The sequence below is a fragment of the Aythya fuligula genome, chromosome 1 (genome assembly GCF_009819795.1).
Source record: "Aythya fuligula isolate bAytFul2 chromosome 1, bAytFul2.pri, whole genome shotgun sequence".
Taxonomy (NCBI): domain Eukaryota; kingdom Metazoa; phylum Chordata; class Aves; order Anseriformes; family Anatidae; genus Aythya; species Aythya fuligula.
The window spans coordinates 200,783,157-200,808,915 of record NC_045559.1 but is presented as its reverse complement, the minus strand read 5'-3'; the positions used below and the strand labels follow the sequence as shown (position 1 = coordinate 200,808,915).

General features: G+C 43.2%; 1 protein-coding gene across 3 annotated transcripts in view; it reads left to right on the top strand.

Annotated features, from left to right (window-relative positions):
• The window catches only part of SYTL2 (synaptotagmin like 2), a 54,608-nt gene that overhangs the window by 5,914 nt on the left and 22,935 nt on the right, over nucleotides 1–25,759 (top strand). For all 3 annotated transcript variants that reach the window (XM_032207814.1, XM_032207812.1, XM_032207813.1), the window contains exons 2-4: nucleotides 7,029–7,453; nucleotides 18,057–18,205; nucleotides 21,535–21,670. In XM_032207814.1, the coding sequence (XP_032063705.1) occupies nucleotides 7,353–7,453; nucleotides 18,057–18,205; nucleotides 21,535–21,670 (386 nt within the window). In that variant the 5' untranslated portion in view covers nucleotides 7,029–7,352. The remainder of the gene's footprint in view (nucleotides 1–7,028; nucleotides 7,454–18,056; nucleotides 18,206–21,534; nucleotides 21,671–25,759) is intronic.

Below are 25,759 nucleotides of genomic sequence, written 5' to 3'. Positions count from 1 at the left end.
GACACACACAAGTCTATGGAGCCCCATCAGATTCCTCCCAGGGTGCTCAGTGAGCTGGCTGATGCTGTCATGAGACCCCTCTCAATTATTTTTCAAGGTTTTTGGGAATCTGGAGAAATCCCAGTCAACTGGAAGCTGGCAAACCTTGTCCCAGTTCTCAGTAAGGGCAAGAAAGAAGATCCTGGGAGTTACAGGCCTGTCAGTCTCACATCAGTGCCTGGTAAAATTATGGAGATTATTTTGGGGGTTGTTGAAAAACACCTGAAAGACAACGCAGTCGTTAGTCACAACCGGCATGGGTTCTCAAGGGGAAAGTCCTGCTTAATGAACTTAATTATCTTTTATGACAGAATTACCCACCTAGCTGACTAAGAGAAGCCTGCTGATGTAATCCTTCTGGATTTCAGCAGAGCTTTTGGTACTGTTTCTCACAGCATCCTTCTGCACATAAAGCTAGATAAACACACAACGCAATGTCTTACGAAGGAATTATTAGTTCAAATAATATATTATGCCAGTGTCAATGGTATAACATGTAAGGAAATACAACCAGAATTGGAGAACCTCAATATATAATGAGAGGTACTGAGGTTGTTGATGCTAGCTTGCAGGAATACCTGTAATTCTGAAGCTGCTCAGTAAAGAACTCAAGTTCTTTGAGTAGTTTTATACTTTTGACAGTTTACAATGAATGGCTTGGCATCTCTGGTTAATCTGCTGAGCTATGGTCACAGGGAAAAGAACAATTTAGGTGTGGTTTAATTTATTAATGAATTATTTATTAATTTATTAATGAATTAATTTATGAACCTCCTGTTCCAGAGACCACATCTTTTTGAAACCACTGGCCTAATGACTGTATGCCGTGGTAGGTAGAGAGATTCTCTTTCCTAGGCACTGCTGCCAATATCCGAGCCCTATGAGAAGAAATGGCAAGCTGCCATGCCTTAATAAAGGGATTAGGCCACAACCAAAACAAATTGTTCTTTCCTCTTCCAATTTTCAGTTGTTAGCTTTTTTTAATTCATGTTGTTAATGCTTTGCTCTTTTGTTCAGAGTATATTTTACGTAAACCAGAACAATTGCCTGTGTAATATCAACGCGATGATGGCCTTGACTTCTTACCCCCTAAAAAAGTAAATCACGGGTAGAGCAGCACGGACCACCAACGCAGGTATTACTGGAGAAAAGTGGAGCTTGTCTTAAGTGCTTGCATTACTCCAGTTGCATTTGCTACAAACCCAGCAATTAGTAAAGCTAAATGTTCTGGAAAATTATATAACTATTATAAGGCCATCAATGAGAATACTTCAGGATTGCAGCGAGTTTGCAGGTTAAAACCAACCGGAGTCATCTTGATACTGGTGAGCAAGGGTAAGGTGTGAGCAAGGTTTGTGCTGTATCTTTTTTTTGGCTTCCTATTGTGCTATTTTGAGTAGTTGCCTGGTACTATAACTGCAGATAAGTCCCTTAACTGTATAGTAATGAGTATCCTACAGGAGAGCATGTAGGTTTATTATTGGAGTAAAATAAATCATTTCTGTGTTTGTAAGGACAACTTTTTATTGCAGATACTCTCTATTTCTGCAAAGGGCCCCGTACCACCGCCACCACCTGCTTCACAACCAGCTAGATAAAAACCTCCCTGCCTCCCACTGACTAAACATACATGTTGGCAAACACAGCCCTTTAAGTTAATCTCTGGGCCTGCTGGAAATCTGATCTATGTTGTACATGTGGCTGTTATCATCTTAAACACTCCGATAACACCTCCTGAAAGAGCAGTTGGATTGGCTGCAGATATGCATATCTGACTGGGAGATCTCTTCCCTTCTGCCCCCTCAAGAATGAAAATGACAACAGGCCTCCTCCTGCGTGCTGAAGTTCAGGCTTATTCCACTACAGCCAACCATGTTTTAAAGTCCTGAATGAAAACTTAAGTCCCTCTTGAAAGTTAAAAGGTTTTCTTTCTCCATTACCCAAAGTTAACTCCGTAGTGTTCTGACCTCCTGCACAAGTATCTTCATGACTGTCTTAAACTACTTGTGCTTGTGCCAGCGCTGGCATTTAGCTTAATGAGCTGTTCTCCTTCCAAGGGATTTGCATCATGTATTTAGAGAAATTATACTCCCTGAGCCCAGGATGGTGCTGCGTTACTTGTGACTGTGTTGGATAAATGTTAGTGGAGAATAAAGTTGTTCAGGAAAGTGTGATTTTTTTTTTATTTTTTTTTTTCCTTAAAATAAAAAACTCTTTCCCATTACTGCCTGATGTTACTCCCCAGGGTGATGGCAGCCGGTCCTGCAAAGCTCTCGTTTCTCCTACTGTTGTGGGTTTTCTCGTTCCAAAAATAAAGGGTGAATTATTTCCTGAGCATGTGTTGAGGACAAATACAGTCACCCCTTTTCTGAGAATAAGGAGTTTGTCTGCAGATGCAAATTGGGCTGCACGATTCTGTTTATCTGTCTTCCTCAGCTTCCTGTTGCCTTGTGTTTGGACTTCCAGCTCCCCCAAGCTGCCAGCGTTGGTGTGTTGGAGAAGAATTAGTCAGGAAACCAAATCCACTTACAGTTAAGAGCCAGTAGGTTGCTTGAAACTGAATTCCTTACGGCGTGAAGATGATGAAGGTGAGAGTTGTTGGTCAGCCAGGCCTGCGGGGTAATTGTGCCTTCACCTGAAGGAGCTGGCACAAACCAGGGTGCAAAAAGCAGCTGAAAGCGTAGGGTTGGCTGTCACCGCCTTCCTCGTGTGAGAAGGTGCTGGATGCAAGACAGCTTCTCCCAAGCAAAGCATTAGCAGCTTGAGGAGCCCTTGAAAAGCAACTTTGCAATGTAAATGTAAGATGTTATGAGGCTGCTGCACGCAAAAGGAAGTCTTGTTGATTTGGATGGAACGGCTGACTGGGGCTGTGCTGGTTGGTTTCTCATCCTGGCGATGACTTAATGTCAGTCGTGGCAAACTACTCCGGCCTCTTTCTTGCCTCTCCCTAATTTCATCCCATATGTATGCACGGAGTAAAAACTTAACAACAGGGCTATGATTGTGGTACCTCTTAATATGGTAGCTCATAAACACAGTATTTGAATTCAGATTCCTTTTTTCTACTGGGGAGAAAGTAGGGGAAAAAATAAGGCTCGGTGCAGGGCAAACGAGGTAGTCGGTCTCTTATGACTTGTGTACTAGAAAAACGTAAAGCCTAACTTAAAGGCATCGAGACACAAAACCACTTGAGGAGGTTCTGGGAAACATTTAGAAGACAATTTCTGGATGGTTGCCAGGGCTAGAGTACTTGGAAGTTGTGAGCAACTTAAGAGTTGAGGGTGGGGAGAAAAACACTGCATCTAAGGCCTTTTTTTTTTTTTTTTTTAATTGCCAAAACAAAAGCTTTCATGCAGGAGTTACAGAAAACATGATTTCAGATTCCCGTTTATTACAGGGAGTAGAAAACTTCTATGAAAGGGAGTAGTTTGTGTGGTTTCACTTGGATTTGAGGGGAAAAAAAGCTAAATATATCAAGACTCATAAATGCTAGTCTACAACGTAAGATGACTGCTTTTCTCCAGAAATCAGTCACTGTGGTGTTTGTTGATTTCTATGATTTAGTCAGTCTGCTGTGGGATGTTTCAGTCGTATGTGGAACTTGAGTCTGAAAGCTTTCCAGCCAAAGGAAAACTTCCCATAACAGTGGCTCCGAAGAAAATGCTGAGACCTCTCAAATCTTTTCAGCACGTACAGGGGATTTAAGGAAAAGTTTGTGAAAAAGACGGAAAGAAGAAGAAAAAGGAAAGAAGAATTGAGCTCAGGGTGGTGGAGGGTGACTTGGAGTGGAGAGAGGCATTGAATTTTAAATTTGGCCTTTGACCTGTAACAGGTACTCCGTTCAAAGCTAGCAGTTGTGTGTGTTTTTTTTTTTTTTGTTTGTTTGTTTTGCTTTTTTACTGTCTGTGCTTGGAAGCCGTGCTTACAGCCCTCTGCAGAAAGCTGTCTTGCTGTGTAAGCAGAGGTTCTCCCGAGGCTGCCCAGGTACGCCCCGCACAGAAAGAGGGTTTTGTCTTGTTTAAACTGAAATCCATCCTGCCTTCAGTTTGTGACTGGCCTGCTTCCAGTGACTAAAGACTTGTTATCATGGTGAAATGTGATACAGTTTGCGCTGTATGGATGATGCACATTAAAAGGGGGGGAAAAAATGTTTTTTGTTTTTTTTGTTTTTTTTTTTTTTTTTTTTTTTTTTTTCACCAGCTGGTTATCTGGAGAGATTAGGGGCCAGTTTTTCAGGTACTCAGACATGCCTTAACTGAAGCATCATGTTGTTATCTTTGCAAAGGAACCTAAAGGATCTGGGCTGCAGTTTAAGACTTGGGAAGCTTTTTGTCCTAACCTAGGATAGGAGCAAAACCAACTCAGGTAATGCCGTGCAAATCTACATACAGGATGAATGCAAGTGGGTATGTGGAATGGAATTCACACAGGGCTCTCCTCCGAGGAGCTGGGAGGAGAACGTGACCCAATTAAGCCAGGCACGATGTGTTAAACTTAGCAAAACGTGGCACTGTGAAGCTCGTGTTTAGTCCAGGAGCTTTATCCCATTACCTCTACTGGGTGAGAGGTGAATTGGTTGAGGGACATCCCAAAAATGAAGTGGGAACGTGAAGTTAGTTGTGGAAACTGCTCTGCAGAATGATGGTATGTGGGAGGGTTCGTAGCAGTGGGCTTTGCTTTTAGCTCCCCCAGGCCTGGTTTTTAAAGGCTGCCCTGCTATTTCTTTTAGAGTTTTGGATTAAACTGATAGATGTAACTCTCCTCTGTCAGCCTTCTTTGAAGACAAAGGTGCTGTTCCTGTGGCAGCTTCCTTACAGGCTTCATGGAGCTGCTGCAAGCAACTTGTCTGACTTACAAGGAAAAGAGATCCTTTGTGATTCCAAGTCAGAGCTGCCCAGGTTGTGTGGTACAATGTGGGTTTCTGGGCCTGTGATAGGTGTGCATGTGCCAGCCAGGCAGCACCCAGGGTTTTTGTTAGCCCTGCAGATGCTGGGTGTTTTATCAGCTGCTGTGGAAAGCTTGCACGCGACAGTCAAGGCTGACAGCCATACCTGTTGTGGGTTCTGAACAAAGTCAGGGTTGTGTGTGTTTGTGGCTCTGTAGTGAGCACTTCTTACTTCTGGCTAATTAGGGGTAAGTCATTATTTTCTGAATCTGCTTCAAAAAGGCCAGTTACTGATGGCAGGGTGTTTGAGATACTGTTACGTTGACTTCACAGAACAAAATCCCAATGAGAATCACGGGGAAGATTCATGTAGCAGCCAAACACAATCACGGGCAGAAAGCTGTGGGGCTTTTTCAGGGTGGAGGAGGGCATGACCATCAACCTGCTCACAGCTTCATTCTGCATCTGTACAAAATGCTGTTGCCTTTAGAGATGATGTTTCCCTTTGTGTGGTGCCAGTGCTGATACCTTGTTCTGACCTCTTGGCTGAACGTTCACAGACTCAGGAGCAGGCACAGTCAAAGCAGCATTTGAAATTCCTGCTCAAGGACATAGTTTGGTTTGGGCAAAGCACTGAGGTTCGTGTTAATGCATGATTCCTGATTCCACATAGTCAAGACATTTATGTAGAAACTATTTTGGTTTTATTACAAATGTTCTGCAGCACGGTGGCCTTCATGGGATCACATTCCTAACAGAATTATACACTTTCAGTAGTAAGATGTTGTGAGTAAAAGTCAAATCTTGTAAATTCAGCTGTGTTGCAGCCTGTAGCATCCGTAGATACCCTGACTTTCCTTCCCAAGGCGGGGGCTGGTACAAGGGAAAGGGAAGTGATTCAAACCTCAATACACATCTTCTGGCAATGCATCCATTCCTCCTGAGCCTAAGGTGGCAGGTCAGGATGACAGCTGTTCTCCAGCAACTCACAACAGCTTCCAGAAGTTTTCAAGTGGTGCTGTAAGGATCCTGACTTTGTAAATGTGGTATCTGACCCTGCAGGAGGACCCTGCAGGAGGAGTGTTTGTTTTGAGAGAAAGCATATTTTGGTCAAAAGTGTGTCGTAGAATTCCCATTTGGGAGGAATTTAAAGAATGAATCTCTTAAAATTGTTGCTCGTTGTTCTGAGTAGAAGTGAGAAACGTTTGTGATAAACACTTCTGTTACAGACAAGACAAAATCCCACAGAAAGAGGCGTTGCAGTCGCTGGAGAACACGCTCCCTGTCTTGAACTGGAGCACACAAATTCCTCTGATGCATTCCCAGCCTCCTCCCATCTCGCTGCTGCAACATGTTGTGTTTGGCAGCCTTCTGATGACTTCCTCAGGATTTTTCCTCCGGGGCTTGTGATGACTGCTGCCTTTCTGATCTCCTGGAAGGAGGAAGGAGTCTTTGAAGACTCGGAGTGGGAAGATAGGTGTGGAGGGCAAGGCGCGCACAGCGTGGTAGGAGTGGAGTAGGGTCCAAAAGTTCAATGGCTTGTCCTTATGGGATGGCTCTTCTGCTAACTTAGGTTGGTGACCTGCCAAAAATGGTGTCCTAGAAATGTGCTAACGATAAGGAAACCAGCGTGGCAAGCTCGGGAGTTTTAGCTCAAGTGTTAGGGTGTTGTTGGTTGTGTTGTTGTTGCTTTGTTGGTGGTTTTTGTTTACTTGGTTTCTGTTCCTGGAATTTGGGCAGTCTCTTTATAGAAACAAACCCTCAACTTCTAGCCCTCAGTGTTCGTTTTTTAAAATTTTTTCTCCTTCCTTCTGAGTTGATCTGCTGACTTAAAGGACAGCTTAAAATGCACCTATTTGTAAATTTTGCCGTTTGGATGATGCTTGGCTCTGCATTTCAGCGTGAGTCAGTATATTGAAGAGGAATATATTGTTGTGACCACCTTTTTCAGGAGGCCTGTGAAACGAGTTTGACTTGAAGTGACCATTTGAACTTCACAAAGTGGTTTAATCACATTGAAAAACTCGTTTATTTTAATTAAAAAAAACACACGTAAACAACTTCCCTGATGTTTACAGCTTGTTCTTCCTTGTCTCTTTTTTAGGGAATGATTAGGCTGCTCCTAAACACTGGATGTGCTGGATCAATGACCTCTTACTGCAGCAAGCAGAGCTGAGAAGACATCGTTGCAATGGCGAGCAGCAATGCAACACCTTCCCAAAAGTATCTCATCTAGGGAAGCATATGCTCACTCCACAGCAACAAAGCCAAATCTGTGGCTTTTTAAATCACAGACTGTAACAGGGTCCAGTTGTCTCAGTGCCTGCTGGAAAAAAAACTTTTCTATACCCTTAAAAGGGACTCCAAGACTAACCTCAGCAGGATTTAAGATCATTCTGGACGCTTAACCCTACCTACGCCTGCCAAGATGATTGACCTGAGCTTCCTAACAGAGGAGGAGCAAGAGGCAATAATGAAGGTGCTGCAACGGGACGCAGAGCTAAAAAAAGCTGAAGAGGAGAGAGTCAGGTAAGGGACTTGACACTCCAGGATGTCCTGGGAAGACCTACACGGTTGGTATGTACCTGAACAGAACTCCTGTGTTGGTTTCCTTGGAAAGAATTTAGTTTGCAAGTATCAAAACCTGCAACCTGAGCCAGTGTGTAACAAGTGGGGGTATTTGCCAAAAAAAGAGCACCAGAGCCCCAAACAAAAGAAGTCAGGGTAGATGCAGTCAGCAAAATGCCTGAGTGAAGGAGTTACACTTCAAATACCTGGAGTGTTGGTGTAAGAGTCCAGAGGAGGTACTGACACTATGCTTCATTGCCAAAAGAAGTCCTTGCAGGCCATGGCTCATGTAGGAAATTGCTCCCTGTTTGTGTCGCGGTGTCACAGAAGGAGCAATGGATTGTTTGGGAAGCTGTACTGCGGAGTGTTTTGTGTGCTGGGAGGTTTTCCTGGAGCTACCGGCTGGGTAATTGCCATGAATAGAGATGTGTTCGTTGAAAGCAGCATTGCCTCGATGGCTGGACTTCGGGAAAGTCACCCACACTGGTACAAACAGCAGCTTAATGGTGGTTTCAGCTAACCCAGGCAGCTAACTGCTCACAAATGAGGATTTTAGCAGTTAGTCTCTTTAATTTTCTTTTTTTTTCTCCAGTCAGATTCAGTACCCAAAATGCAAGAAGGCCCAACAACAAAGAAGGAACCTTACACACTGACAGGTCAAGGTGCTGTAACACAAACTGGTATTTACAGCTCTGTACTGAGGCTGGATTTTCTCTCATTGATTCAGGAATCTTCTCTAGGATTCTTTTGAATTGTCATGTTCTCGATGGAGAGATGTATTCCCTAATTAAATCTTTTGAAGTTACTCTTAACCATGATGGTGCTTGTCTGCAGAGAAATATTCTCTGACGATTGGCATCTGTGTAGGTCTATCCCAAAAGGAAACGAAACAACAGTCTGCCACTTGCTCCAAAAGCAGTGTTTATTTTGCTAAGTACGCTTGTACAGTCTTGGTGGCTTTTGGTCGGCTGCACTCAGCAAGTTATTAGCTTATTTCTCCTACTGTTCTTCTCCTGAGAACATTAAAGGAGAAACAAGTAGCTTCTGGTTAGAAAGGCATCTTTGCTCAAGGCATGTGCTTCACTGGAGGCTGGAGGTCCAAGCCTTACTAGCAATGTTCCTATTTTCCCAATTTTTTTTTAATGCAACTTGAGAGGGAGATGGTTTTGCCACATCGACTTGTCTCCCATTTCAAAAAGCAGAGAAGGGACTTAATTGTAGCAGAAGGGGTATTTTCGTTTCTTTACTCCAGGCAGGAAAATACCGGCTTTACTGTTGGAATGGCACCACGGTGCCAGGTCTGAAAGCGCTCAGAAGTAATTGCAGCCATGAGTTTGAAAATATCTAGGAAAAGGAATCCTCCTGGAGCAGCAAATCTAAAAGGACGCTCTTAGTTGTGGTCTGTAAAAACGCTGTCAACGAGTATTTTTGTCTGTGGAACTTGGCTTGTGCCATTTGTTACTTGTAGCTTGAGAGGGTGTGGTGGAAAATGCAAAGGCCTGCAGGTTGCAGTAGCCTGTAATCATCATGTTTCTACAACTGAGTGTCTCCTCTGGTTTCTGAATATTATAACTTCTGGAAGCTTACATCTGAAACCGATTTTCCTGCGTAGATGTGGCACGCGGAGCTTGTTTTTTATATATGGTATATGTTAAAACGCTCCGTCAGTTAGCTCTCCAGCCAAGGAGATGTAATATTTTGGTTTGAATTCTACAGCCTAGCATACCTGGAGGACTCTTTAAGAGCTGGGATCGAATGTCGTTATCCAAGTATCCCAGCCTGACAAAGTGCTGTTTGTATGTGTGCATAATGGAAGCCTTTTCATGTGATCTTTTTCCCCTCTAGAAAGAAATTCTGAGGCTCAAAGGGTGTTGTAATAACCCGTTCCATCTATGGAGCCTGTGTGCTGTCTTTCTGGAGTGTTGACAAACCGGTAACATGACAAAATCCTCTTTGAGCACCACCTTAGTGGAATTTTACAAATCGCCTGATGAGCCCTTTCCCTGCTCACAGCTTCTGCTGCTGTGTGGCTGAAAGTCAAAGTTGCCCACGCAGCCTCTTCAGGCCGTCAGCTTTAATTCCTGGCTCGTTGTGTGCTGTACGGATGCTCACCCCATCCTGCAGCTTCTTCTGTGGTGCTCAGAGTTACGGTGGTGGTTTGGGGAACAGCATCCCTGCTTCCCTTTTACCTCTGCCAAGGTCTCTCCTGAAGGAAAAGGGATATTGACGCTTCTCATGGGCGAAAGGCTGATGGAGAAATCTGACTACAAGAGGTGTGATGCAAAGAAATCAGTGGACTCTTCATCCTCTTTTTTGCCTAGGATGAGAAGAAGCCTCTCTTTGCTCCATTACCCCAGGAGGCGCTGCCAGCCTTGCACTTCTCCTTTCCCCCCTTCTTTCTTTCTTTCTCCTTTCCCCCAGAAGCTCCTGGAAACACCGTTGCGGGCTGTGGTTGGGGTTATTTTCTCCTTGTGTAAATGAGGAAGGCTCGTGATAGGGAAATGCTGATGAGGAGCTGTTTGTGAGGAGGGAGGTGACTGCAGAGCGCCCTGTAATGCATCGGGGGCTGTGGCACTGGCTTTCACTGAGAGAGAGCTCCAGATCTCTGGTTCTGTTGGGCGTTACGTGCCCTTGCTTTCTCCTACAGGTCAGTGAGAATGTGGAAACCCTTGTAGAAATTGGTTTTTGTTCCTGTTCAGCCTTAGCAGACCTTTTACTCAGTCGCTTTGCAAGGCAGCACTCCTTGTATTGCATGCTGTCAGAAGGAAGTGGATTTTCTCTGTATTTGTTTTGAAGGATGGGAGGTATGTAAGGTATTAACATGAGCTGTTAGCCTTGGTGGAACCAGACTAACGTGAAAGTGACTTTCAGTGACTGTCACCAGAAAGCATTCTTAAAAGCTTCAGAAGTGCTTTTCTGATTGGTATAACAAATTTTGACGGTGTGCTTAACAGAGAATCACAGAATCATCTAGGTTGGAAGAGACCTCCAAGATCACCAAGTCCAACCTCTGACCTAACACTAACAAGTCCTCCACTAAACCATATCACTAAGCTCTACATCTAAATGTCTTTTAAAGACCTCCAGGCACAGTTCTCGGTGGAGATGGTTTTGAACATGAGGACCAGTTCAAGTTTAAAGGGCTGGTTAGAGACAAAAGAACCTGGAGATGATGTTTTTCAGGTGCTGTCAAAACTAATCATCTGTCTTCTGAAAAGAATTACCTGTTTTTGCTGCTCTGCCTCCAGGGTATGTTTTCCAAATGCTTTAAGAATAGCTAGGGTTTTTTTTTTAAAGTTAAGTCTCTGCAAAAGATGTTCATCTCACTACCTTTTTTCTTATAAATCCCTTTCCATTATATTTGGACTACTTCATGATAAAAGCTTGGGTATCTGTAAATTATTGGAAAAATAACATTTGGAAAAGCCATGTGGCTCACAGGCGAGGCAAGAGCGCAGTGTGTTTGTACATGCTCTCCCTTCTGTCCTGATGAGTGGACAGGGTGACACCTTGTATGTTCGAGGTATCTTAGGCTGGCCATCATCCACACTAAGGTTTTTGGAAAGCTTTCTTGGGTTCTGGATCGATGCTGTCACCTGTACATGCCTTCAGTTTCTCTACATTTATATCTAAGGATATGTTAAGATCCTGCCAGAGGCATCCTATCTAGTAACGTGACTCTGGGGTTTCTCTCAGGGGACTGATGTCACCCTAGGCCTCAGTGGATTTTGATTCAAACTAATCTAGTAATAATAAGTGCAACTAATGAGAAAATAAAGCCTACAGTTCTTGTGGAGCTGATTTTAAAAACATACGAAACAAAACCAAACTTGCTTCGCAGTGAATTTAATTATTGCATTTCTTAGGACGTAATCTTGTGCCAACAAGGAGATTTTTTTATTATGTGAGTAATTCCAGTGTTAGTGATAAAAAAAAAAAAACAAAAAACAAAAAAACAACACCTCCATGTATTGATCTATTGTAAGATACTAATGGATAGGTTGCTTGAACTCTTTCTCTGAAAATACAGAGAGACAGAATTGTCAAACAGAATTTGCTCTCACATACTTCTCAGACATAGTACAGAAAAAATGGAAGATAATAATAGTTATTAATTGAAGTTCATGCTATTTTTCTAATTTGTACTCAAATCATATACCTGGATCTATTGGTTCTACTAGGGACTTCCAATTAATTTTAACAGCCTTACTTAGTAATCATGATTCTGAGACCTTTTGCTGTTATTAAAGCTCTCAAGCAGCACCCACAGTTGTTGCTTTATTGAGTGTGTAAGTACCTGAATAAAGTGACGTGAGCAAGTTCCTGTTGGAGCTGCAAAGTGCATCTGTCTGGGGAAAGAGTACAGGCTCCTCTCTTCTGGAATTATTTTGCCTTGTGGGCATTTTTTAGCACAAAATGTGACTTTTAGTATCAGATATTACCAAATGAGTGCCAAACCGAAACTTTTGTCTTTAGGTAGATTGGTCTTGATGCTGTATCTGGTCTGAAATCCTAAAATGTAATCCAGTCTAAAACATGACATGAATTCAAATAATGCAGGCTCATTTACAGTTGCTGTGTAAGTCCTGTCATCTGTCATTTGGCCAGGGTTGGTTTTTAGGCTTTATATGTCTGTTTTTAACTGGTAACATTAGGAATGTTGTGTTTGGGCAGATCCTGTGTGAGAATGCAGGTACTTATAGCAACCTTGCCTCCTCAGATTCAGGTCGTCTTGTACTGCTGTCCCAGGCTGGCTCTTGTCACAGATATCTTGTCACAGGACAGCTGCTCCTTTCTTGAGAAGGGTTCAAGGTTTGTTTTCCCTGGCAGGTTTATTTGGGTTGTGTATGAAGAGAGAGGCGAGGCCACTGGGAGCTTCGATGCAAATCCTTGAAAGCAAACAGGCCGACCAAACAGTAGAAGGCTGTAAGAGAAATGAGGCAGGTGGAAGCTAACAGAAACCATGAGGGCTGCCAGACCTTAAACACCTGCCCTCTGCTCTGCAACCTCAACAGATGAGGTATCTGTTACAGATGAGATATCCTGCTACAGATTTCCCGAATGGAATGAAGTCAGGCTTGTATAAAGTAAGGAATGCCCAAGAAAACTGTCTTTGTTTGTCTGCTTGGGCAGTATCTACATGATTTATCACGTAATACTAGTATAATGAAGCTTATTTTGAGCTTAACAGTGCTAGTAATAGTAGGAGAATAAATGTGTTGACTATGTGGTAGGAAAGCATACAAGAATAAAGGACTTGGTTTTCAGTGCATAATGTATATATAGTTTAAATGAAATACAGGGACAAGATGTTAGTTTGGTGTCCCAGGTGTTAGCACATTTTTAGGAGGGAAATGCTGCGTAGCAGGGTTAATCTGGTCTGTAAGTTTCACAAAAAGGTGTTTAGCATAGAAGCTGGGATCACTGTTTCAGTTCCAAAAAACTTATTTCAGTGAGTCACTCCAGAGTTGCCAGCTTTCGCTCCTTTCTCTTCAAAACCAGGCTTATCTCACAAATGTATAGTTCAGCCATTCCGATATTCCAGGTCTGAATTTCTTTTCAGAAATATTTCTTCAGAATAAATGCCAGTTTGTTTCTTTAGCCATAAGGATCTGTTCTGACTACAGCCAATTTACTCCTCCAAGGATCCCACAGCAAGAAGGTGGCTGAGATTTTCATCAGGGTGTCAACAGTAGACTTCTGCCTATCCAGAAGTCTGGCTGCATTAAAACAGAAGAACGTGCACAACCACGAACAGAACTAGGCTGCCTTCTCCTCATGCCCCTGCCTACTTCAAATTACCCAGAACATTGCTACCCAGGGAAACCCCAAAAGCAAGATTTGAGGAGGTGTTGCTGATGAGGTATCATCACAGGGATGGGGAAAGGTGACCTAACCTCACTGGTTTCCTGTGTTTTCTTACTGCAGCCTTCAACCAGTTTAAAATTACATTGCATTATTTATACCAATCAAATAAGGATTGATTTTTTTTTTTGAAAATTATACACATGTAGCTGCTATGCAAAAAGAAAAATCCCTATTCCTCACTCAGGCTTGGCCGTTATAAAAGTTCTGGGTGTAGTTCTCTACCAAATGCCAGAGTTCTCTATCTCTGTGCCTTATTGAGATATGGGCAGTGGCATGTTTGTGCAGATTGTGGTGTGTACAGTTACTCCTTTCGACTTGTAAGCCTTTTATGGCTGTTTAGCCTTCTCATAGAAGAAAGAAAAAAAAAATCACCAGGCCTGACAGGGTGTCTTGTCTAATATTCTTTTACTCCTGTCGCTGCATGACTGGTCCTGCAAAAAGCATAAAAATGGCTTGTTTGGATCAGCTTCCAAACACATAATCTAAATCCCTTTTTCTTTTTGTTGGTTTATGATTGCAGCAAATAGAAAGTGAGGATAAATTCCTGAAAAGTCTCTCTCCTTCCTTCTTCTCTACTCATTTGGTATTTCGTTTGTAAGAGGAAGGCTTTTGAAGTGGATTTATAGACAAGTTGGTGGTGTCAGGCTTTAAAAAACGTTTGTTTTGCCACTGGGCACTGGGGTGCTTTTATCACAAGTTCAGAATAGGAGTGTGTGAGACACTAGTAATAAATAATATAACTAAATACTAATTAAATCTATTAGCAACCAAATCTGTTGCTTGGAGCCAAACACAGACCCTGATTTCTTCTGAGTTGTCACCTCTCGCAAATTCTCTGGTGGTTTGTAACCACCAAGTAAGAGGGAAAAGGGGAAAGAGCGAAGAGATGCTGAGGAGGTCTAGCTGAGCAGTATTAGATATGGTACGTAGATATCAGGTATGTATTGTTGGATATTGTTCTTTTAAAAAAAAAAAAAAAAAAACAAAAACCAACAAAACAAACAACAATAATGGCAAAAAGACAAACAAACAACCCCCCCGAGGTCATTATCGCTTTGCTTTACCAGGCAGTGAGCTCTCACACCAGCCTACAAAGCACAAGATAAATGGTGTGGATTTGCTGATAGCAGGGTTGACGTGGGCTGATTGTATCGGAGCAGATTTCCTGCCTTGCAGTGGTGGTACCATGTGGTTTAGCCTGCTATCAGATGTTCCAGAGATGGGGAGAGACAACCCATTTTATACACGATGGGTAGGCTTTGCCTGCAGAGTGCCTGACAGTTGCTTTGCATGTAAAATCAAAGTAATTCTGCACACACTTCATGCCCAGGTGGGAAGAGGAGTTTGTTGTCTTGCCATCAAAAATGTTTTACCAAGACCCAGTGGGAAAAGCCTGCTAAGTAATGGGTAAACTCAAGTCTTGTTTTAAAAGAGGGTTTTAGAGTGAATTCTTTTTGTCTTGCATATCTTCACTCTTGAGTCTACTCTCTGTAGTAGAGACAGGAGCTAGCTTTATAGTATCTTCAGGCTGTTTCACTTTGAAAACTGCAGCACAGGGTACCTGGCACATTGAGAGACCACCGAGGGGCTCCACAACAAATGCATACGTTATGTGAAGTCATTACTGCGTTTTTTCCTAACTGCAAACTCGGCAGATGGAGCCTGCAATCTGAATCCTAAACTGGGTTCCAGCTAGTTCTTTCCTCACCAGGAGGAAAACGAGGTAATGCCACGTTGGTCAGCCTTTCTCTTGACAGAGGAGCTGGCGCAGGATCAACCTTTGGCTTCTAGTTCCGTGGCTTCCAGTTACATAGCCGTGGAAAACCGTGGTTGCAGTCTGGCTTCTGCACAATTCCTTTAAAGGTAAACCACAACCTAAATCCTTTGCGCAGCAGTGAAACAGGCACACACAGTACGATCAGTTTTTTTTAACTGCTGAGGCTTGCTCACAGCAGAGCTTGAGAACGCAAATTGTGTTGTAAAAATTGTCACTTGTAACCTCAGCATTTGTTTTTGAGTCTATGATGTGTTGGTGAACGTAGACTTCCCAAAGCTCTTTTTTTTTTTTTTTCTTGACAAGAGCTAAAACTAATTGCATTTCTCTTATTGGAAATCTGCCTCTTTATTTGTGGCTGTAAATGGCTGGGCATAGCTAGTATTTGTTGCTTTAATTCCTCAGAAGGTGGGACTGAGAGGCAATATGCTTTTCTTGATGAGAGGAGGGGTAAGACAGTCTAACCAAGGTCAAAAGTGCTCAGACTATGCAGGTGAGAAGGCAGAAGAAATAAATTCCTAAGTCTGTTGTGGTCAGCTTCCATCACGTCTTAAAAATGCAAGCTCTGCCAGCCAGACACATAACTTGTACAGAAAGTGCAGGGTAAATTGAGGCCACGCTTACCCCTGTGCTAGCACAGTTACCTCCCAAGGTCCGGGAGGCTGGCTGAGCTGGTGGAGTTAAGGCACGCTGACTTCTGTGGGCAGCAAGCAGGGGTGGGAGCACAGCATCCTCCATTCCCTGACAGCTGAAATGGTGCAAACCCTGCTTCTGTAGGGATCTGCTGAGCTCGTAAAGGCCTCCTGCCACACCCTGGTTCCAGTGGTTGCACGCAGAGGTGAAAAGTGAGCAATGCCCAGGCTAGAAGGGCTGAATCAAGCAGAGGGAGGCCGTTGAATGCTTCTCCTGTGACTCAGACCCTTCCCACTCGAGAACCTCCCTTGGAACGTGTTCTCATCCAGCCCCGCAGCGCCAGCTGGGGTCAGAGCTCTGCTGGCCTGCGGGCTGTGCAAATAGCTGAAAAGCCAGGCCCTAGCCTAAAGGAGCATCTGTTCTGAGAAGGTGAATAACACACTTGGGAAAGAAGGTGAAAGGGGGAAGTGATCATCTGTGTACAAGTTCTTCCATTCCTCCTGATGTTTGTGAACCCAGACAGGCTGAGCAGCGAGGAGTTGCCTCACAGCTGAGCAACGTCTGCCTGAGGACAGGGGGAAGCTACAGCTGGGCTCCTTTTCCAATGTGGAAGACCTGCAGTGGATGAGAAATGCATGTTCTGGCTTGGATGAAGCACAGTTATAGGCAAGAGGGAGGGCCAAGTTTTACATTGCCCAGTAATGCTGAATCCTGGCACTAAAAAAGCCAACGGTGGCCTTGGCTGCTGGCAACCTCAGTGGGATGTAGGTGATTCAAGGCAGAGAAGCTGCTCGTACATCTGCTGAGGAGGGACTGACTGTTGACAGCTGCTTTCCAAGAGAAGTTCAAGTATTCAAATCCTGCTATAGCTGGATTTTCTTGCCCTAGTAGGCTGAAGGAGGGGGTGAGCAGCTGGTGAGAAGGGCCTCTTCGTGTCAGGGTTGGGACTGGCTCAGTGCCCTTTTTCTGTAAGGAATCCCTGTCTGTGCTTGGCAGTCTGGTCTGTGACATCCAGTAAAAGGCCTGTGATTGTAGCTGGGTGAGTGGACAGGAAGTTTCTTGACCTAAACACACCAGCACTACAAAGCTGGCAGTGACCTTGGCCATCAGACCTGCAAAGGATAACACTATCCCATAGCAACGTGGCACGTGTTTAGTCTTAGTGTTTCTGAGAACTTGCAGAATTGTTTTCTCTTCGGCTTTGTTTTTAGCTTATTTCCTGAAGCGTCACGCATGGAGAAAGCGTGTGAATCCTGATTTTATTTTTATTATTTGATTTTTTTTTTCCTCTCTTGAGAAAGTACCCTCTAAATCTGCATAGCAACTTTCCTGGTCTGTGGGTTGGTCTCCAGGCCACATATAAGACAAATGACTCACGTGTTATGTGCCTAACAAGGAAAGGAAACGATCTCTGAAACTGCAAATCCGTTAAAAGTATGACCTGAAAAAGCAGGGTGACCCTGCTGCCTTCCTCTGTAACTTCTTGCATTCACATAAAACTTATCAAAAACTGGAACCGTCTGTCCAGTACGCTTCTGGAGGGTGTGTGTAGAGGTGGTAGTATCACATGAACAGCTTGAAAAAGCATCTGAGCCTCAAAACAGCCCTGAACTCGCCTTTGGCACAGATTTCCTGTGCTGTCCTGATAGCTTATCTCAGCCTTAACCTTGGGACAACGGGCCTTCGGAGGCAAGAAGTCACAATCTGCAGTTACTGGAGGCTTATCCAGGGCTGGCTCAGCTTGTAAGTTGATCAGAGCAAAACATCTTCTCGAAGAGCTCCTTTAACGGATGCTCTGAGGGTAGCGGGGCTGAGGCTTTTCCCTCCCCAGCTCATTGTCATCTCTCATAATCATAACTCGTAATCAAACAAGGGAAGTAACTGGTTAGAAGAGGGAAATAGCATGCTGAGACAGCTTGAAAACAATCAAACAAGCAAAAGCAACAACAAACAATCTAAATCCATAAACAAAAAAAAAAAAACACACCTAAGCACTTCCAGAGCACTGCACTGGAACAGATCCATCCAGGCTTCGATTATTTCATCTCCTTGTCATCTCCTGATTTCTGCAAGAGGTGTTTTGAGTCTTAAAAAGCAGAAAGACAAAGCAGCAGAAAATATTTTATTACTTAGTACTTTTTGCCACTTCCTTCCCCCACCTGTTATTCAGTACAGGTGAGGAACCTGTATACATGTATCTACATCATATTTCGTATTTCCCTTCTGTTCATACAGATACATAGTCTGTGCATGTCTCTGTCATTTTTCAATCTTTTTTTTTCCCTCCAGGCATTTACCAGAGAAAATCAAAGACGATGTTCAGCTAAAGAACATGAGCGGACAGTGGTTTTATGAAGCCAAGTCAAAGAGGCACAGAGATAAGATCCATGGAGCAGATATTATCCGAGCTTCCATGCGAAGGAAGCCTGCCGCTGTTGGTAAGCATCTGGCTTATGTTTGGTTGTGGAAAGGCTGGCGTGGAGATGAATCTCTTAGTTAACTATCTTCTGACACTGTTGTATGTGAAATACAAGAAGAGTGTGTAAATGTTATGAACAGAAAATGATTCAAATGGGGGTTTTTGTATGTAATTTTACAGTGGTAGTTTTCCACTCAAGCAATGCTATGTACAAAGAGGGAATTCAGTGTGATCACAGAATGGTTGAGGTCGGAAGGCACCTCTGGGTCCACCTGGTCCAACCTCTGCTCAAGCAGGGACACCCGGAGCAGGCTGCCCAATTCTGTGTCCAGGTGGCTTTTGAAGATCCTCTCTCCAAAGAGGAGACCCCACAGCCCCTCTGGGCAACCTGTGCCTGTGCTCCATCACCCACCCAGCACAGAAGTGCTTCCTGATGTTTAGACAGAACCTCCTGTGCTCCAGTTTGTGCCCACTGCCTATTGTCCTGGCACTGTGCACCACTGAGAAGAGCCTGGCTCTGTCTTTATACCTTCCCTTCAGGTATTTACAGACGTCAGTAAGGTTCCCCTAAGCCATCTCTTCTCCAGGCTAGAAAGCCCCAGCTCTTCCAGTCTTTCCTGATAAAAAAAGATGTTCCAGTCCCTTAGTCATCTTGCTGGCACGTTGTTGGACTCTCCAGTAGGAAGCAGGATGTGATGACTGCTATCAGGAGGGACAGGCTTGTGTTTATGCATAGGACTAAAAGCCTTCTGCAGTCCTGGATTGCATTCTTGAGGCCCTGTGAGTTACCCTAGAACAGGTGAAGAATCAGACTGAGGGTGTTCCCACTTCAGTGTGGATTTTCCAGATTTTGGATGGTTTGTTTGAGACCTCAGAGATTTAATTTTGTACTTTTAAACGTTAAAAAAAAAGAAATCAATCAAATTTGGGGATATAATGTATGTAACATCAAAAGTAAATGCAGTATAGTGTTTCAGGAGAAACAAAACAAAGAGAACATAAGAGCTGCCCCACTGGACTAAGCCAAAAGCTTTTAATACCCGCATCCTTTCTCTGAGTGCCTGGCAGCATGTGTAGCCTCCAAGACCAGCCTGCAGCCACTTGCACCAAAGAAATTTTGAATCAAAGGAGGTATTTGTAGATTTTTTTTTTCTTATTAACTTGTCTAAGAAGTTCTTTAAAGTTGTGCCTCTTTAACACTCACCATGTCCTGTCTCAAGGCCTTCTGGAATGAAGGTTTCCCACATAAGCCGTAAACATTTACTCTTCAGGATTTGAGCTGATTGCCATTAATGTTATGACTGGGAAAGAAAGCGAGTGGTCAACCTGTGTTCATAGAAGCATAGGTAAAATAGTATATGGGATTTTATAGTTGTCTTATAAATCTCTCCAGCACCTGGCTTTTTTTTAGCCTGAAGAGTACTCATCTCTTTTGTTGTTCTTTGTACAGGAAGCAATTTTATTTCTGAGGCCCATGTCCCCTCTTGCCCTCCTGTTGTTCTACCAAATCCTTTTGACTAAAAGGATTTTACGTACATACGTTCATTCAGATTGTACTGAAATGTGTAATTTTAAGCTCTATTAAGGGATTTGTGTGTGCTAATGAGGCAAGTATGATGCTTCTCAGTAATGGTGGAGGATTACAGTTTGCTACTTTTTATAGTGTGTTTTTTTAACTAAAACTTAGCCAGATTAGACAAAAGAAAATAATTCTATGTTACACCTTCTCAATACCTATATTCGTGGAGATAAGTTTGGATAGCAGCAGTTTAGTCAGCTGTGATTACTGTCTGGCAGATTTGGGACTTTATCTTAACAAGGAAAGGCCTGAAACAGAAGGCACAAATTCACAGGAGGTCAGTGCAGAGTTTTCTGTGGTTTTTGCCTAGTGTGGCCTTCCTGAAAGTTACAAAAATCAGCTGTAAAACTCCAGCTACAGTTTACAGTAACTCTTACATATAGCTTAAAGGAAAGCACTCAAAGATGTATCGTGAAGGAAAGTTAACTACTCCCAATCTTATTACTTGAACAAAGGCACAGTGTTACATTCAGAGCTATGTGCAATGCTTGGCTTCACTGACTCATTACATACCAAGATATTTTTGCTTGTAGATATGGATGATGAAAAATAAGAATGGAAATCTTGCTTATTTTTTCATACTGCAAAATAATAAATTCCTTCATAAAGGATTAGCTACCTGCTTACATGAAAATTATGACCAATTTCCAGTTTACTGCTGTAGAAAAGGAATAGTTGACTTCATTTACTGAACCTCAACTTTATTTTCAATTTCCTGTGGCTTAGTTGGTTTTTGTTTCTTCAGCTTACAGAGGTTGAATTTTTAATGTTTATCTAGCTGCAAGAAGTATGGGGTCAGTCTTTACCAGGGTTGTTGTAGGAAACTTAAAATTGTAGAATGGTTTGGGTTGGAAGGGACCTTAAAGCCCACCGAGTTCCACCCCCCTGCTGTGGGCAGGGACACCTCCCACCAGCCCAGGTTGCCCAAAGCCCCATCCAGCCTGGCCTTGAACACCTCCAGGGATGGGCATCGACAGCTTCTCTGGGCAGCCTGTGCCAGTGCCTCACTTGGTGCTCTGAGGGAAGAATTCCTTCCTTACATCTAATCTAAACCTACCCTCTTGTAGTTTAAACCATTCCGCCTTGTACTATCACTGCAACTCCTGACAAAGAGTCCCTGCCCAGCTTTCCTGTAGGTCCCTTTAGGACACTGTGAGGTCTCCCTGGAGCCTTCTCTTCTCCAGACTGAACATCTCCCGCTCCCTCAGCCTGTCTTCACAGGAGAGGTGCTCCAGCCCTCTGATCATCCTCGTGGCCTTCCTCTGGACTTGCTCTAACAGGTCCCTGTACTTCTTGTGCGGCCGGCCCCAGGGCTGAATGCAGGACTCCCAGTGGGGTGGTCTCAGCAGAGAATCACCTCTCTTAACCTGTTTTTGGTGTGGTCCAGGATACAGTTGGCTTTCTGAGTGCATGTTGCTAGCTCATGACAAGCTTTTTGTCCACTAACCCCTTCAAATCCTTCTCCTCATGGCTGCTTTTAATCCAGTCTCCACCCAGCCTGTATTCGTGCTTGGTACCTTGCACTTGGCCTTTTTGAACTTCATGAGGCTGGCATCTCCTCCCCCATAGTGCCAACTGCACTATGTGGAATTTATAGTAGTATTAAAATATATATCCTTGAGAAGGCACCAGATCTAATTCTGTACATAATTCAAGTGTAGTGGACTTCTGAGAGAGATGTAAGACCCAGTGTAACTACTTCTCTTTGCTTGTTGTGAAATCCTGTATGAACACGTGGGAAATAACAATCTTCTTCTTTCATGTTGTAGCTGAAGTGAGTCAGAGCAAATCAAACAAAGCAAAGAACAGCTGGGTGAGCAATGTGAATAAAGAAGTTTTTGTGCAACCAGAACTCCATGGCATCGTGGAACATCAGGAAGAAGACGAACTGAAGTCTAGTTCAAGGTAAGCTGTCTGTTCAATCCCAGAATGTGTACATCAGGACTGGTGAAATGCCTGAGCTGTAAGTTCCTCCCAAAACATTGTCCTTCCCTCTTATTTCAGAGATCAACTATTTCCTTAGAGCTTCCAAGGAATCAATATGTATGGAAGGCTGACAAATTGTACTTGTCCACTGTTAGATGGTCTGTATCTGAATGCAGCTCTCTGTAGGTTACTTCTGCAAGGAGAAAGCTGCCAGTGCTGTGTGGAATGGTCCCACGCATGTTCCTCATGTCACAATTTTGTCTTGCTCCAGAAGTGAGACCAGGATTTTCAGGTTAGACTAGCAGCAGGCTGTGATCAGTCCTCTACAGTCCCCTTACTAATATGGGGACAGAAACCTCTGCATCTGTTCACCCAGGGAGACCAGACTATTGATTCAGCCTGAATTTTAAACTTGGACCATACAAAGAATCAGATTGAAAAATTGCTTTGGGATGGAATTTTCCATGGTGTGTGTTTTAAGACCTCTTACACTTTTGTAAGGAGGCCAAATGTACTTCAGGTGGAAAGAATGAGAACTTTTGGATATTCGATAAATGTGATTCTACCAAGGAATGTCTCTCTGCAAGGTAGTCTTCCATTCAGAGTAAGGCAAGACAGCTTGCGTGTGACTGAATGTCTACAGCTGTTGCAGTAAAGCTGGATGAGTTATTTCGGAGCTAAGGAGGATTTGGTGTTTTATCACTTTAGCTAAAGTCCATAAACATTCCAAACAGCTTCATATTGCTTAGAAATATCCTGAATTGACTTCTAAGAGAAACATTTCCTCTCTAAAATGCCTACATGTTAATTTGCTGTGTGTAAAGCTTTCAAAAAGGCTGCGTTTGAAAACAAATGGTGATTTCCTAGCTAGGGAGTCTCCTAGCACATGGAAATTAATGTCTTTAAACAGCCAGGTTCTCAACCCTATTGAGGAAACAAGAACTAGGGTGTAACAAATACAACTATCGTTTATGCTTCCAGTGAACACGGTGAGGTAAGAGCAAGAGTTCCTTTTAGGATGACTCCTTTTACTTCTAGTTTTACTTCTGTGCCATTGATTGGTTCTGTAAGCTTTCACCTTTTTGTCTGTCTTCTTCATCCTTCTCTGTACGTCCTTTGTTTTTTCTTTGCAGCAAGGCTTGTCTCCTCCTATGCACTTGCACAGTATCTAGTAGCAGTTCCATCTTTCGCTTTCGTGGTCTGCAAACTGGGCATACACGTTCATGATGAATGGCACCAAAGGTTGGTGTAAATCTTAACAACTCTGGCTTGCTTTGCTGGTCTTTCTTATCCTTTACATTTCATTATCAGTGAACTCAGAGGGGTATCTGCCCTACCTGTGTCTGAAATTGTCCTGAAATGTCAACTAAATTGCTTTGTCTATAGACTTCCCAAAAAGTGGAGTTGTATGGTAATGATAATTAAGTTTGCATAGCATAAGAAAGAGCTTAGCGTCCCCTTCCAAGTTGACTGACAATGCTGGCGGTGTTAGTTTTTACCCAGTGTAGGTTATTTACAGTGGCTTTTACCTTCACAAGACTATGGAATGATTCCTTTATGAACAGCAGAAGGCATGCTGCTGTTTAATACATTTTTACAACATTTTGCATGTCACCTTCCACATCAGGGAAAGGAGATGAAACTGTAAAAGAAGTCCAGCTTCATCTTTGCACCATTAAAACTTCACAGATTTTGTGACTGACCAGAGAGTAACAAACTTCATAAACTGCTAGGGCAGCTTCTTCAAAAAAAAAAAAAAAAAAAAAAAAAAAGCATAGTGAGGTTTAAGAGCATGTAGAGCATGTAGACTGTTTAGAATGTGACCAACTTGATTGTGATCTTTAACTTAAGGTGCTTTAGTGACTTATTTCAGGTCACACCCACGTGAATTGTGATAGCTGTTACCCAGGACCCTCTCCTGCCCTCTGCTCCCAGTTGTGCTGGCTGCCAACCTGTGTGCCTTATTTATGTCTGCTCAGGATGTTCCCCCTAAAGCAAGCTCCTGTAGTCCAGGCTTCATGATGCAGTTGGAAACAGACCTGAGGAAGGGATCTGTAACATGTGGGCTGGGCACTTACTTGCCCTCACTTTGCATGCATACTCGATTAGATGTCTCAGATTATTTGCTTGCTCCAGCATTTCACATTTGGTAAGGTAATGCGGCAAGTCTATGTGTAATTCAGTGCTTATGATTTCAGTAGAGGCTTATTTCACTGCAGCTGAGGTTAGTCTATGCAATGGTGCAGCTGGGAAATTGCAGGAGGTGCCATACATTCCTAAATTATTCCTCCTTTCTGTTCTCTTGATCCTGGACTTTTGAAGAGCCTGGTCTGACCTGGCTGTACCTGCGTCTAATGGCAGCAGTTGATTGAAATTGAGAAGGGAGAACGATTCTAGGAAAGCAGTGACCCTACCTGTTGGGGGAAAGAAGGGGTATTTGATTCAGGCTTTAGGATAGCAGAGTTAATTTCTGTTGACTCTTCCTCTTGCAGCACAATAGTCTCAAAATGTCTGGAAAGAAGGGGATGAAATCAGGCATTACTTTAGATGTTGGTATTGCCTGAAGTGAGTTACCAGCTTCTAGTGTTCAAATGCTACCTGTGGTTCAAGCACTTGAGCCTTTATTATGTTTTTCAAGTGCTACATTAAGGGTATGTTTGTGGGAATTTTATTTTTAGGTTTGTTTTTGCTTTTCTTCCCTCCCTTTCCTTCCTCTTAAAAGAATGGGCTTCAGGCCATCGCTGGCTTTGCAGACTTTGTACAAAGTAAGCAGCTGCTAACCTCAGGACTGGGACCAGAAGATAGGTAATAGGCTTCTTTTGTTCTGGATCCTATTAAAGCAAACAGCTTCTAACTGAATGTTAGCTCAGTTCTAGTAGATCTACATTTGCATGCTTCTGAGGCTCAAATTCAGCCCTGGGGCCAGCTCAGTTGCTATTTTGTCAGGGTGCTGTGATATTAGATGTAATCAGCCCACAATAATATTCTTAAAATTAGCATGGTGAGCTCCAACCCCAGGCCCTAAATGTCAAACTCCTGTAACAAAGCTATAACTACTTGTTTTTTTTGTGGGCGTTGCATCCCAAGGTGCCTGTCTCGCATACCAGGCCAGTGAAATGTCTTTTGCAGGTGTAACCTTGTACGGAATGAGTTTGGATAGTGTGACTCAGACTGTCAATATTACCTCTGCTCGGTGATAACCATCTGTCTGTATGCTGATTCTTGAAAAAGGGCACTGTTAAAGGGGTTTTCTCTTTCCAATTAAGATTTGTAGGGGCTTTTCTTCCCCAGGGTAGAAAGTACTCACTCCACTATACTGAACAAGTGACAAGTGTGGGTCCTAAAGTTCTGCAAGGTGAAAAATTAAATAAAACCCTTAAGTCTTAAGATCCACATAACTTTTCTGGAATAGCAGGGGTGCTGGGATACCTAGATAAGGCCATTTATGCAGTACTGTTAAATTGCACTGGCTTTACTCCTTCCAGACAGGAACTTCTGCACCAGATTCCTAACCATTTGGAACGAGCTCAGGAAGATTATGTGCCTGAATGTGAGGCCACTTCTGAGCAGACGTGTCAGGCAGTGCACACAAATCTCTAACCCCTTCCTCTGCCTTTGCTCCTGCCTTGACCTCGTTGCCTCTTGGTTCCTGTCCAGTGCTACCAGTGCCTTCACGGGTTTGGGTCTGCACTGTGTTTTTCAGTGCTTTGTTTTGCAGAATTGCAGTGCTGCATTTTTTTTAGCAGGCAGTATTTATTAGCTTGGCTTCATGCACTCTTAGATTAGCCTTGTGAATACACGGGTCTCTTTGGCTTTCTCATCTGTATAGGTTGTGGGTAAATTCCCGTGTTCAGACCCTGTGTCAAGAAACTCAGTTGTAGGGTCTTGTTTTTTTGTTGCCCACTTTTTCCACTTTTCCCCTTCAGGATTTTCAGTATATAACGCCAAAGTAACAACTCTTTGATTCTTCTGTGGTACATCTGAAGTTGCACTGCATTGAAATATCGCAGGATTGTGTCTGTGTTCCATAAGCATTTTGAAAAGTCTCTCTCCACCTGTTTTAAAAAG